The sequence below is a fragment of the Mauremys mutica genome, chromosome 20 (genome assembly GCF_020497125.1).
Source record: "Mauremys mutica isolate MM-2020 ecotype Southern chromosome 20, ASM2049712v1, whole genome shotgun sequence".
Classification (NCBI taxonomy): domain Eukaryota; kingdom Metazoa; phylum Chordata; order Testudines; family Geoemydidae; genus Mauremys; species Mauremys mutica.
The window spans coordinates 15,319,439-15,334,049 of NC_059091.1; the positions used below are offsets into that span (position 1 = coordinate 15,319,439).

At 49.9% G+C, this 14,611-nt stretch overlaps 1 protein-coding gene across 4 annotated transcripts in view; it reads left to right on the top strand.

The window, feature by feature from the left end:
• ILVBL (ilvB acetolactate synthase like) overlaps nucleotides 1-14,611 on the top strand; it is a 31,210-nt gene that overhangs the window by 3,515 nt on the left and 13,084 nt on the right. Inside the window, exons 1-4 of one of the 4 annotated variants that reach the window (XM_044994733.1) lie at nucleotides 9,349-9,447; nucleotides 10,397-10,542; nucleotides 11,532-11,692; nucleotides 13,693-13,894. In XM_044994733.1, the coding sequence (XP_044850668.1) occupies nucleotides 10,509-10,542; nucleotides 11,532-11,692; nucleotides 13,693-13,894 (397 nt within the window). In that variant the 5' untranslated portion in view covers nucleotides 9,349-9,447; nucleotides 10,397-10,508. Of the gene's footprint in view, nucleotides 1-9,317; nucleotides 9,448-10,396; nucleotides 10,543-11,531; nucleotides 11,693-13,692; nucleotides 13,895-14,611 lie in introns of those variants that run through there. The other 3 variants (XM_044994732.1, XM_044994734.1, XM_044994735.1) reach the window with 3 other exon arrangements.

A 14,611-nucleotide genomic window follows, 5' to 3' on the forward strand; every position in this document is an offset into this window, starting at 1 on the left:
AGGTGGCAGCTGAGTGTTGGCTTTGAGAATGTCATTGGTGCCTACATGGTGGACTTAAGCACCTAAAGAGGCAGTAACTTTGAGACTGTAACCCATACTGTCTTCCATACTAGGCTATAGGGACAAGTGATCGTTCATTATGGGCAAAGAGAAGAGAGTCCAAATCAATAATATATAGTTGTTGCTTCAGAAGAGCTGATTCCTACAGCAGAGGAATATGACAAGCAAAATTAACTGAGAGGAAAAATTTGGACAGAAAACTGAATGAAAATTTGGGTTTGTTTAAGGAGAATTTACAAGATGGCTCAAAAGGCACAATTGCATAACAGAGAGAGGGTAATTTTGGTTAAAAGATCACCTTGGTTAAGAGGGAAAGTGCAGGCAGTAATTTATGTACATTAACAAATGGGAAAAAAGGTAATAGATAGCAAACAATATAAAGTAGAAATTATGAAGTGTAGAAAATTAATAAGGAAAGCTAAAGACATCAGGGAAAGTTCCATGGCTTGGTAGGGCTGAGGTCAACAAGAAGGTATTCTAAGTATATAAGGAACAAAAGAAATCCTAACAATGGTATAGGCCTATTACTAGATGGATATGATAAAATTAATAATGATGCAGAAAAGGCAGAAGTGTTCAATAAATATGTTCTGTATTTGAAGAGAAGCAGGATGATGTACTAATATCACAAAAGGATGATGAAGTACTTTCCTGTCCATTAGTAAGGACAATGTTAAATAGCATCTGCTAGGAATAATCATTTTTAAATCAATAGGTCTGGATAACTTACACCCAAGAGTCCTAAAAGATTTGGCCAAGGATGATGGCCCACTGATATTAATTTTTAATAAATCTTGAAATACTGGGGAAATTCCAGAAGGCTGGAAGAGTGTCAGTGTGCCAACATTCACAGAGGGTGAGCATAATTGTCCAAGTAAATATAGTCTGGCTAGTTGAACATCAGCCCCAGGCAAAATAATGAACAAGCTGATATAGAATTCAGTCAGACTTTTAAAGGACAGGAACATCATTAATGCCTGTCAACATGCTTTTTTTTTTTAATAAAGAAAATAGGTCTTGTCAAACAAACCTGATTTTTTTTTTTTGAGATTACAAGTGTGGTTCATAAAGGTAACCACATAGTTGTAACATACTTAGACTTTTGTAAGTCATTTAACTTAATACTATAAAGCATTCAGAATAAAAAATCCACACTAATATCAATAGAGCACACATTCATTGGATTCGGGAACAGCCTGACAGTTCTCAAAAAGTAGTTGTCAATGGGGAAATCACTGAATGGGAGTCTTTTCAGGGAATTCCACAAGGATTGGTTCTAGGCCTGACACTATTCAATATTTTTAATCAATGAGCTGAAAGTAAATCACTGCTGATAAAATTTGTAGATGACCCAAAGATTGGCAGAGTGGTAAATAACAGTGAGGATAGGATACTCTTACAGAGTAATTTGGGTTGCTTGGAAAGCTGGGCGCAGTCAAACAAAACATATTTTAATGCAACAAAATGCAAGGTCATACACGGAAGAACATAGAATGTAGGCCATACTTACATTATCCTGGAAAGCAGGGATTCTGAAAAGAGTGTAGGGATCCCAGTGGACAAGCATCTGAATGTGAGCTCCCAGTGCCAAAAGAGTTAGTGCAGTCTTTGGATGTATAATCAGGAGAACAGTGGGTAGGAGCAGGGAGGTGATTTGCCTTCTGCATAGGCACTGGTGAGACTGATAGTGGAATATTGTGTCCAATTCTGTATTTTCATTTTTAAAAAGGATGTTTAAAAAAATTGGAGAGGATACCGAAAAGAGCCACAAAAGTGATTCAAAAGACTGAAGGAAATTCCTTTATGGTGTGAGACTTTAAGAGCTCGATCTGTTTAACTGATCAAAAGAGAGGATCAAGAGGTTACTTGATGACATTGTACAAGTACCTGCATGAGGAAAAAATACCATATACTAAAGGTCACTTTAATCTAGCAGAGAAAGGCAGAACAAGTGGTGGGCAGCCTGCAGCCAGTCAGGATAATCCGCTGGCAGGCCGCGAGACAGTTTGTTTACATTGACAGTCTGCAGGCACAGTTGCCACAGCTCCCAGTGGCCAGGAATGGTGAACCACGGCCACTGGGAGCTGCAGATGGTTGATATAAACAAACTGTCTCATGGCCCACCAGCAGATTACCTTGACGGGCCACAGGTTGTCCACCACTGATCTAGTGGCCGGAAGGTAAAGCCAGACAAGTTCAAATTAGAAATGAGGAAGAAATTTTTCACAGTGCAGGTGATTAAGCATTAGAACAAACTATCACAGGAAGTGGTGGATTCTCCAAGTCTTGATGCCCAACACTAGTTACTAGGCTTACACTTGGGTTACTGGGTTGAATTCTCTGTCCTGTGCTATCAGAAGGTCAGACTAGCTGATCTAATGTCCCTTCTGGCCTTAAACTCTATGAATCTAAGTTAGAGATGAATGTAGAGTCCCATTTCAAGGCTAGGATTCCATTTCCCCCCCCCCCCCCAAAATACAGCACTTGCTTTAGCTTTCTCAGTCCTCCTGATACTAGTTACCAGAGTGAAGGGGGAACTGCAGTGGTAGGGAAAGGCATGAATGTAGCCAGAATAACTTTCAGGTTTAATGTCTCACAAACTACCAAGGCTTCCTGGTGGTCTACTGGGTTCATTTGACCACCCGTCACCTTCCATTCCTTAGGACCTTCTTTCCTTCACATGAATCAGCCTTAGTCATAAAGGCCCCACAGGCCAAGTTCTCTCTTCACTTTTGTAGCCCTCTGTGGTAACTGTGCAAACCCACTGAAGGTGAATAGGCTGCACAGGTGTCTGTGAGGGCTGAATTTTGCCTGCCCAGCCTGTTACTAGTGATGGTACATGAAAAAGAAAAAGCTCAGTTTGATTCTCCAACCTCTGGGGGCAGCAGGTCAGAAAACAATTTTTTTACTTGTGAGGTGAGCAACCTTGCTCTGAAGTCAGTGGGAGATGATAGTTAAAGTGCCATGTTTACAGATTAGAGAGACACTTTGTATTTACACAATTAGGATTATAGCATTCAAGGATTGCAAAGGTTCCTGAAGCACTAACTCAGTTCAGGGACAGAGTAGTTACCAGCAATGTTGCAGTGATGTTTCATGTGACCAAGCAAAGAGGAACCAGTGTCAGCCATCTGTGCAAAGGAGGCTGTGGCTCTGTGGGAGAGGTGCTTAGTAGACCAAATTTGTCCTACACGACTCCATGTTGCAGATCAGCTGAGTGGACACTTACATGATTAGCCTGAGTGGCCTCTCAAGGACTCAACAGCAAGCAATATCTTCTGCTGGAGGTATCCAAACATGTACCTATTTGCAACAAGACAACTCCAAATCTCGGTTTTGCTCCAGCTCAGGAGCAGACGGTCAGTTTGTCTTGGATGCATTCCTTCTAGACTGGACAGTAGGTCTCCTCTGTGCATTTCCCACTCCCAGTTCCTCCAGTCGAGAGTTCTTGAGGGGGAACCCCCCCACACACAAGACAAAGCCATAATTATTCTGATTGCCCTGGCAAGATAACAGTGGTTTTCAGATCAACTGCAGCAGTTTCGGCCCTGGGAGAGGCTGGTAATTAACCTTTTGTGGGCCCCCATGGAGGTCAGTCCCCAGAGCAAGGGGCCAGCCAGGGGCAATGGGGCATGGCATGGCAGGGGCAGCCCAGCTCCGCCCAGCCCAGCGCGAAGGCACTATTTACAAACCTGCAGTTGCCAGACACACACGGTCCCACCTGGCCCTATGCTGCCAGCATGCCCCTTCTCCTCGGCGGTCAGGCCTATGATGTGCCACACAGCCCCCCCATCCAACATCCTCCTGACTCCCTATGGCCAGAGCCCCCCCCCAACCCACTATGCCCAGTGTCCCCCCAGCCCCCTCCACACAAATGCACAGCACCCTGCACAACACCATCCCTGCCCAGCGGCCCCCTGCCCACAGCCCCACCACAACTGCCCAGCACCCTCCACAGAACCCCTACCCCTTAGTGCCTCAACATACACATCTTCCCTGCCCCCCCTCATAGCCCAGCACCCTCCACCCCCTGCAAGAAACCCACTTCTTCAAGCTCTGCCTCCCGGCCATACTCACTGGCCCTGCTGGGAGGCAGCTGTGTCTGCCAGGCTGAGACAGCAGTGCAGTGAGAGCTGGTCCTGGGGCGGGGAAATCACTCCAGTCCCTTGGGAGTGGTGTGATCAGCTAGGCCAGGGCCTGCCCCGGCCCAGCTCCCTTAAGACTCTCTTCCCCTGGAGGGGCCCAGCCAAGCTTCCCACACTGTCCCCTTCCCCCACCCTCCCAACCCTGGCCGAGAATGGCCAGGCTTCTGCACCAGTCCCAGGTGGCTCAGCTCCAGGGAGACAGGTGGGGCCCCACAGGTGGTGGGAAGCAGAGACTGCCCAAAGCCAGAGCTGTGCTGGGGTCTGGCCAGGGGGCAGAGAGGAGCAGGGGGATGGGGCTGATGAGGCATCCCCCTGCCTCATCAGGCTGGCCGGCCAAGAGGAGCAAGTGGTGGGAGCCAGAGGGGTCTCAGGGCACAATGCAAGTAGAGCAGGTCGGGGCCCCTTCTGATCATGGGCCCGGCTCCATGGAGCCACTGTAAACCCAGGACTGGTCTCTCCCAGTAATTCCAGACTTATTGACCCAGCAGAGAGGTTGGATTTGCCATCTAGATTCATATTTTCTCCTCTTGACAGCATGGCTCATTGGACTTTGACACATCTGGAACTCTCCTGTTCATAAGAATCATAGCAGATTAGGATTGGAAGGGGCCTCAGGAGGCCATCTAGTCCAATCCCCTGCTCAAAGTAGGACCAACCCCAACTACATCATCCCAGCCAGGGCTTTGTCAAGCTGGGCCTTAAACCCCTAAGGATGGAGATTTCACTATCCTCCTAGAGAAATAGTTTTTCCTAATATCCATCCTACACCTCCACCACTGCAACTTGAGACCATTGCTTCTTGTTCTGTCATCTGCCATCACTGAGAACAGCCCAGCTCCATCCTCTTTGGAACCCCCTGTGACGGGTTTGATCACAGAAACCCCTTTGAGACTGTCACCTGATGTGCTGAGACTACCTCTGAGCCAGTTTTCTCTGCCAGTTTGGGCCTCCAGAACCCTGCCTTGTTGAGCCAGACACACCAGTCTGGTCTAACACAGACCCAGAGTCTGAACCACATGCCCCAAAGCTGCAGACTTAACTGAAAACGTCTTAAGAAGTGCTCCTGTCTCCAGCACCCAGCTCCCAATGGGATCCAAACCCCAAATGAATCAGTTTTACTCTGTATAAAGCTTATTCAGGGTAAGATCATAAATTGTCCATCCTCTAATACGGTGATAAAAAATATACCTGGGGGGGGGGGGCCACAATTTACTTACTCTGGGTTAATTAATAAGCAAAAGTGATTTTATTAAGTACAAAAATTAGGATTTAAGTTGTTCCAAGTAATGACAGAACAAAGTACGTTACCGAGCAAAATAAAAAAAAGCACGCCAGTCTAAGCCTAATACATTAGGCAACAGATTAGATAAAATCTCACCCTCAGATGTTCCAATAAGCTTCTTTCACAGACTGGACCCAATCCTTTCCCCAGTACAGTTCTTGTTAGCTCCAGCTCAGGTGATAACTAGGGGTGTCTCATGACTGGAACCTCCTTTGTTCTGTTCCACCCCGTTATAGCTTTGGCACAAGGCGGGAATCATTTGTGTCTCTGGGTTCCCACCCCTCCTTCTCAATGGAAAAGCACCAGGTTTAAGATGGATTCCAGTACCAGGTAACATGCTCACATGTCCTGTGGGACCCCAAGCCTTCATTCTTCCTGGCCTGACTGACAGGAAGGCTTGCAAGTAAACAGAGCCATTTACAACCAATTGTCCTAGCTGATGGGGGCCATCAAGATTCCAAACCACCATTAATGGCCCCCACTTTGCATAATTAAAATAGGAGCTCAGAGTTATTTCATATTTCTAGTTTCAGATACGAGAGTGATACATTTGTACAAATAGGATGATCACACTCAGATTATAAGCTTTGTAATGATACCTTATAAGAGACTTTGCATGAAGTATATTCCAGTTACATTATATTCACACATTAGCATATTTTTATAAAATCATATGGAGTGCAACATCATGCCCGCCCCCTTCACGTAGTTGAAGCCTGTTATCAAATCCCCCCTCACTTTTCTCTTCCATGGACTAAATAAGTCCAGTTCCCTCAGCCTCTCTTCATAAGTCATGTGCCCCCAGCCTTCCTAATTGTTTTCATTGCCCTCCACTGGGGGTCGAGGTGCAGGGTGCACACCGGGGCCAGGGCAGGCTGCCTGCCCCAGCCCCGCTCCAGGAAGTAGCTGGAACCATGTCCCTGCGGCCCCTGGGGGAGGGGAGACGCAGGGCTCCGCGCATTGCTTGCTGGGCCTCCAGGTACCTCCCCCAAAGCTCCCATTGGCCACGGTTCCCCGCTTCAGGGAGCGGCGTGGGGCTCGAGGGGGGTAGTCCTGCGGCTGTAGTTTGTCCACCCCTGGCCTGGAGGTAGGCCAGGCGTGGGCCGCAGGAAATAGCCCCGCAGGCCACATGTGTCCCACGTATTTGAGACCCTTGCAATATGCCATTAGCCTTCTTGGCAACAAGGACACACTGTTGACTCATATCCAGCTTCTCATCCACTTTAATCCCCAGGTCCTTTTCTGCAGAATTGCCACTTAGCCAGTGTGTCCCCAGCCTGTAGCAGTGCCTGAGCTTCTTTGGTCCTTGTTGAACCTCATCCGATTTGTCTAGGTCACTCTGGACCCTATCCCTACCCTGCAGCATATCGACCTCTCCCCCCAGCTTAATGTCATCCACGAACTTGGTGAGGGTGCAAACCATCCCATCATCCAGATTGTTAATGAAGATGTTGAACAAAACCAGCCCCAGGACCGACCTTTCTATCCACCTTATATTCCATTCATCCAATCCATACTTCAAGAGGCGCAGGAGGTTCCACTGAACTCCAGGAAACATTCAGCTTGATGGTGTTGGGATCATAAGTAGAAAAAAGTCTCCTTGTGGGCAACTAGCAATAACAAACCCAGATTCAGCTTCTCTTCAATCCACGTTGGAGTGCTTGCACCATTTGAAATCTCTCCCTACAGTTAGTAGCATCTTGGAGCCCTTGCTGCTCATTGTGCATTGGTTGGACAAAGGACTGTTCAGCCACAATTTAGTTAAGAGGTTTCTGAAGAGGTTAATGAATGTCTGCCCTCTGATTAGAGAGCCCACACTGATGTGGGACCTCAGTCTAGTACTGACTCAGTTCCTGCCAGAGACATACAGCCCCTGGTGCTCTCCTGAGTCTTTCATTTTTCAGTTAAGAAACTATGGGTATGTCTAGACTACCTGCCGTATCGGCAGGTAGTGATCGATTTCTCGGGGTTCAATATCGCGTCTCATCTAGACGCGATATAGCGATTCCCGAAAGCGCTCCCATCGACTCCGGAACTCCACCAGTGTGAACGGCGGTAGCGGAGTCGACAAGAGGAGCTGCGGACATCGATTCTGTGCCGTGAGGACAAGAGGTAAATCGATCTAAGATACTTCGACTTCAGCTACGCTATTCACGTAGCTGAAGTTGCGTATCTTAGATCGATTCCCCCCCCCCCCCACCCCACCCCACCCCACCCCAGTGTAGACCAGCCCTATGAAGACTGAGTGAGGTGCAGGCTCTCATAGTTGCCTTATATGGTCATTCACAAAAATAGAGTGTCTGTTCTCCAGCCACATCCAGCATTGTTCCCCAAGCTGGGCACAAAATTCCATCTTAACCAGTCCAACTTGCCAATATTTTCCCCTAGACCTTGCTTTCCCTCAGCTGAGCTGCTCACCTTGGATGCTAAGAAGTCATTTAGCTTTCTATTAGAATAGGTCTAAGGATCTATACTCTGTCTCTTATGGGGTCACTCACCACACTGATGCCTCCTGTTGGGCATTTTGGGAATTAGCTCAGTCCCAGTAGGTGCACCGTGGGGGGGGGGGGTGGCTCTCCCATCTTCGCTTACACCTGCAGACCTGTTATGGCTCCTTTCCTCTCGGCATCTGCTTCATGGCACAGCCCTCTGGCCATATCACCATCCAGTTCCCCCCTTTTGGGGAAGTCAGTTCAATCCTTGAGGGGGCCATTTAGGGATCTGGGGCAAAAAATCTGTCTGGAGATTGGCCCTGCTTTGAACAGGGGGTTGGACTAGATGACCTCCTGAGGTCCCATCCAACCCTGATATTCTATGAATATCTAAGAGTTCAGCCACTCCTCTCAGTGGCTTGGCAGTCCACAGCCAGGCCACTCGTTCAGTGGCTGGCAGGGGAGGGAGGGAGACAGGCCCACCCACTACTCCAGGTCCTGGGACCCTGCAAACAGCAGCTTCCTGCTGCCTCTGCCTTTCAGCTCACTGTCTCTGTTCCCTGGGCCACTTCCCCACAGCCTCAGTTCCTTCTGTTCCCGCCTCTGGTTCTGGCTCCATCTCCTTTGCCCTCTTCACAGGGCCTCAAGCCTGTAAGTCCTAGCAAACCACCAGGAACCCTCTAGGAAGCCCATTTTCTCCTTAGGACTCCCTGCAGCAGACTCACTCATGATGGTCTGCAACTTCTTTTTATATGGGCCAGCTGGGCCCTTATTGGCTGGGCCAGCTGCTGCCCTAATTGTCTGCAGCCTCCGCCCTAATTGGCTGTTTCCCCTGCAGCCCCTCCTTTGGCTGCTTGCCCATCAGCCTCCCTAGGCAGGTTTTAACCCTCTCAGGGCCAGTGGGGGGCAGGCACCCCTGTGACATTGCAGTCTATATAATTTTATAAAAATATGCTAATGAGTGAATATAATGTAACTGGAATATGCTTCATGCAAAAGGTCTCTTGTAAGGTATCATTACAAAGTTTATAATCTACTGAGTGTGATCATCCTATTTGTATAAATGTATCTGAAACTAGAAATATGAAATATAACTCTGAGGGCCATTATAATTATTTGTAATTATGCGTGGGCCATTAATGGTGATTTGGAATCTTGATGACTCCCATTAACCAGGATAATTGTTTGCAGCTGGCTGTGTTTTACCTGTAAGTCTTCCTGTATACCTGTGTGCTGGCAAGTGGGCAATGATGTCTTGCAGTGACATGTGATCATGTCACCTGAACTGGAATCCATCTTTAACCTGGTGTCTTTCCATTGAGAAGGAGGGGGTGGGAACCCAGAGAGGGACAAAGGATTCCCACCTTATGCAAAAGATATATAAAGGGGTGGAACAGAATGAAGGGAGGAAAGGAGCCATCATGAAGAATCCCCTAGCTACTACCTGAGCTGGACCAGGGGAAGGAATTGTGCCTAGGCCTGGAAGGTGTCCAGTCTGAGGAAAAAACTTACTGAAACATCATTAAGGGTGAGATTATCTGTATTCAGTTTGATTAGACATAGACTTGCATGTTTTATTTTATTTTAGTTGGTGACTTACTTTGTTCTGTCTGTTACTACTTGAAACCACTTAAAATCCTACTTTCTGTATTTAATAAAATCACTTTTTACTTATTAATTACCCAAGTTAATTAATACTTGGGGGAGCAAATAGCCATGCATACCTCTCTATCAGTGTTATAGAGGGTGAACAACGGATTTATTTGTGTTTAGACCCCATTGGGAAGTAGGGCATCTGGGTGTTAAAGACAAGAACACTTCTGTTAGCTGCTTTCAAGTAAACCTGCAGCTTTTGGGGCAAGTAATTCAGACCCTGGGTCTTTGTTGGAGCAGATGGGCATGTCTGGCTCAGCGGGACAGGGTGCTGGGGTCCCGAGCTGGCAGGGAAGGCAGCTCACATGGGGGAAAAGAGAAACAATCAGGTACTCACATCCTAATGGCTTTCCAAATAGCTTAGACACTGTAATGAGGAGCATTATAAACACACCTGTGTTCCGCTTCCACAAGGGCACACTTGACTATTGCAAAGGCTGCTTCCATGGCCTGCCTTATGCATATTTCTGTATTGGAGAGCTTCAGCACTGCCACCTAGTGCTCAGCTTATGCTTTCCCTAGATTTTACAGCTACGTTGGCTGCTGAGTTTGGTGAGGCAGCAATGCAGTTCTTATCTAGCTAGGTCTCCTCATCCCACTCCACTGCAGGAGGAGCGCTGCTTGCCAGTCTCCCAGGAGTGGGTATGTGTAGAGGCCACTGGCAGAACAAATGAAGGTTGCTACCCATGGTTCTCCAAGATAGACCCTGCACATCCATGCTCCCTGGCCACCTTCCCTCTTGCTCAGAGTCCTACTTACAGTCAGACTTGAGGAAGTGGTGAAGGAACTGAGCCAACCAGCACACCAAACCCCTTCTTTTATAGCCTCACCTCTTAAGGGTCAGGGCCGGTGATGTGAGGGGTACAAGAGAACTCCAATGAGCACCACTGTGAGAAGAGACTAGCTTGCGGAGCTGGCGCATTCCAGAAGGGGTGAATGTGCACAGTCCATCTCCAAGAACTCCTTACAGGTCAGGAACCTGCATTTCCAAATGCTGCCTGCACTTTAACTGTAGTGTGGGAGGAGGGGATCTAGGCCAAAAGGTCTGGGATCCAGGACTTCTGGGTACTGTTCTCTGCCACTGTCTCTGTGGGTGCCCTTGGACAAGTCATTTCATCCTGCTGTGCCTTAATTCCCCATCTTTAATATGGGATGATGTGCCTTACCTCCTCCCATAGGGTTGGGAAGGTGAATTCATGTCTGGCTGGGAGGCACACTACAGTTGGGAGCACCGTGGAACAGCCTAGTAAAGGGGGCACCCCATATCCACAGGTCTCTAGTCTGTGGAGCCTAAGGGCTTTGCTGGCATGTGTGGCACTGTCCTGGCACTCTAGAACAGCAGATGTAAGAGCCAGTGACAGCACCATGTCCCACCTAACATCAGGGTTAGACACCTGTGGTGGTGACTGATGATCTTGCTAGATAGCTCTGACCTCTAGTTGGTTGCCATGTCTCCATCACAGCACCATCTGGGTTATGCACGGGCTGTAAAAAATATGGCACGAGAGGCAGCAGAAGGGTTTAGTTGGCACCAGAAGAGGAACTCGCCAGCCACTGATGGTGGTGGGGAAGGGTCTGGCCACCCTGGCAGCAGGGGGAGGGAAGAGGGACTGGCTGTTCTGGCCAGGGGCAGAAGAAGGGCCAGCCGCTTTGGTGGTGGGGGAAGAGGGACTGGCTGTTCTGGCCAGGGGCAGGGAGTAGAAGAGAAGCTGGCTGTTCTGGTGGGAGGGAGAAGAGGGGCTGGCCGCTCTGGCAGCGGGGAGAGTAGGCGGCCGCTCTGGCAAGTGGGAAGAAGGGCCGGCCACTCTAACAGCAGGAAAGGATCTTGCCACTCTGGCAGCAGGGGAAGGAGCCAGCCATTCTGGTGGAGGGCAGAGGCTGGCCACTGTGGCAAGCGGGAGTGGCTGGCAGCACATGGGGGAGGGACTGGTTATGTTTTGTGCTTGCCTTTTGCAACAGGAGTGTGTGTTGGTGACTCTGCCACTGAAGTTGCCTCCATGGATCCTGCTTCTGTCTCACCCAGCAGCAGCTGCTCCAGTGCCTGGCTTCTTGTGCTGCTGGGGACAGCTCTGCTTGGGGCAGCTCACAGACTGGGGCTGATCTACCAGCTCTGGCATAAGGTAAAGCTGAGACAGCTCCCCGTTTCATATAGACTCCTGCCATACAAGGCTTAGAAAGAATGGCAAGGGATGCAGGTGCATGAGGGGAGCTTGGGTAGCATCTGCACTGAAATCCTGAGACAGATTCACTGCACTGTTGGCTACCCAGAACTATGTGCTGATGAGGCCGCTAAGGGCAAAAGTGCACATGGTGGGGCTGCCCCCCAGCACGAGCTCTCAGGGCCCTGGGCTGCTGTCCTGATTCCATAGCTAAGGTGATGGGAGTTCCTGTGGGTTTGGTGGAAAAGCCTCCCTGTCCAGGGGGTGTTTGTGCTCGAGATGTCCCAATATTCACATGCTGGTTCTCAGGCAACCTGGCACCTGCACTGGTTACCTCCCAGGGGAGAGGGATATCAAAGGGTTTCTCTGCGTTCAAGTCCCTTGAGTAGGGCCCTACCAAATTCACGGTCCATTTTGGTTAATTTCACGGCCAGGGTTTTTTTAAATTAGTCAATTTCATATTTTCAGATATTTACAAATAAACATCAGGGACCTGACCCAAAACACAGGTCACAAGGCTATTGTGGGGGGGGCGGGGGTCATGGGATCGCCACCTTTACTTCTGCCCTGCTGCTGGCAGAGGCACTGCCTTCAGAGCTCAGCAGCCAGAGCGGAACGCAGCTGGCTGGACATCCAGCTCTAAAGCCAATGCTGCTGCCAGCAGCAGCAGTGCCGAAGTGAGGGTCACAGGGTATGGAGGGTAGATTACCATAGGTTTGGTTTTCCAGCAGTCTCCCACCCCAGCGTAAGGATGTGACAGCTGGAGCTGTGGAGCTTCCAGCAACCAAGAAAGATCCCAGAGGTGGGTCTGACTGGCCCAGGGAGCAGCCCCTGCAGGGGAAGAGAAAGTCTCAATCCCAAGGAGTCCCCAGCTGGGTGCCAGATTTCACAGGGGAGATCATATTTCACCATCTGTGATGCGTTTTTCATGGCAGAGAATGTGCTATGGCCCTACCCGTGAGAAGAGCCCTAGGAAGCATCACACGCTGCCCACACAATAGGGACCTAGGATGCTCCTACCTCACTGGTCCCTGCAATCACAGCTGGGGCATGTCCATGCCTTGTGGCAATTCGTTCTGGGGAAGTCTAGGCTGCTGTTCAATCCTCTCTTAATCAGAGCATGTCTACACGTGCTCTGGGCACTCTGAGCTGCCCCAGCAGCTCTCTGGGGTACCCTACTGCCCATAGAGCTGGCTGGAAGGAGGAGCCAGCCAATCTGCTTACACAGGCATGTCTGGGGGTCCCATTTGCCCTGCAGAGTCACATGGTGCCAGATTGGATATAGTGCCAACCTAGACTCCTGGCATGACAACTCACCATGAGCTGCCAGGGTTCCTAATCAGATGGGGGATGGGCACACAGCATGTTCAGAGCCAACCAGGTCACTAGCTGGTTATCCCTGGGTCCCAGTGTGTGCTGGAGCTGCACGCCTCTGGCCATTGAGCAGAGCAGGGATGGTGCTAATGTCCCCTCACAGCATCCATGGGGAGCCATCCAGACACTGCCCCGCTGGGCTGGCACTCTGCTGGTCTGCGTCTGACCCCACCTCTTGGCGTGTCAGACTGGTGCTGTGCCGGTCTGCGTCCTGCCCTGCTGGGCCGATACTCTGCCAGTCAGCGTCCTGACCCAGGCCCGGCATCCTGACCCAGACCCAGTGCCCTGCTCTGCCAGGACAGCACTCTGCCAGTCTGCATCCTGACCCATCCCCTACCTTCTGCCTTGCCAGGCTGGCACTCTGATGGTCTGCGTCCTGCCCTGCCCTGCCCTGCCGGGCCAGCACTCTGCCTGTCTGCGTCCTGACCCAGCTCCTGCCCTGTCAGGCTGACACTCTGCTGGTCTGCATTCTGACCTGGCCCCTGCCTCCTGCTCTGCCAGGCCAGTGCTCTGCTGGTCTGTATCCTGCCCCGCCCACACATTCTGTGCTGATGGGCCAGGGCTCTGATGGTCCCTATCCTTCTCAGGCAGAGCCGAAGAGTACCCGGCATGGTGGGGAGCTTGTTGCAGAGGTCTTGAAAGCCCATGGGGTGCGTTATTTGTTCACGCTGGTAGGAGGCCACATCTCGCCCATCCTGGTGGCCAGCGAGAAGTTGGGCATCCGCGTGGTGGACACAAGACACGAGGCCACAGCTGTGTTTGCTGCCGATGCAGTCGCCAGGCTCTCAGGTACCCACCACACAAGGAGACCTGCCCAGGGTCTGGGTTGGGGGCTCCCTGAGCACAAGAACATTGCCTGGGGTGCCCCCTGCAGGCAGGTCCTCAGCAGAGTCATGTCTCCCAGGGGCATGGGCTCTGCCCTCCCCACACCCAGTTCATCTGTGCCCAGCTCACCTGTCATTCTCTGCTGGCAGGAACATACTGTGACAGGCTGGCCCCCATGTGGGAGTGAAGTCTGTTTGAGGGGAGTGGCACCTTCCCCCTCCGGTACCATCCACTAACTTCTGGTCCGAGGGTTGAGCATGGCGTGGCTCCGCCCACCAGGGTTCAATGAGAGGCTCCTCCCTCTCTGGGTCAGGGCTGCCCAGAGGATTTAGGAGGCCTGGGGCAAAGCAATTTCGGGGGCCCCTTCCATTTAAAAAAAAAAAAAAAAAAAAAAGTTGCAATACTATAGTATCATGTATTTGGAAATGTAAAAAATAACCAGTGAAATACATTTAAAAATTAATTTTTAATAATTTGAAAATACACCTCTACCTCGATATAATGCTGTCCTCAGGAGCCAAAAAGTCTTACCACATTATAGGTGAAACCACATTATACTGAACTTTCTTTGATCCACCGGAGTGCACACCCCCCCCCCCCCCCCCCCGAGCACTGCTTTACTGTGTTATATCCGAATTTGTGTTCTATTGGGTCGCATTATATCAGGATAGAGGTGTACAC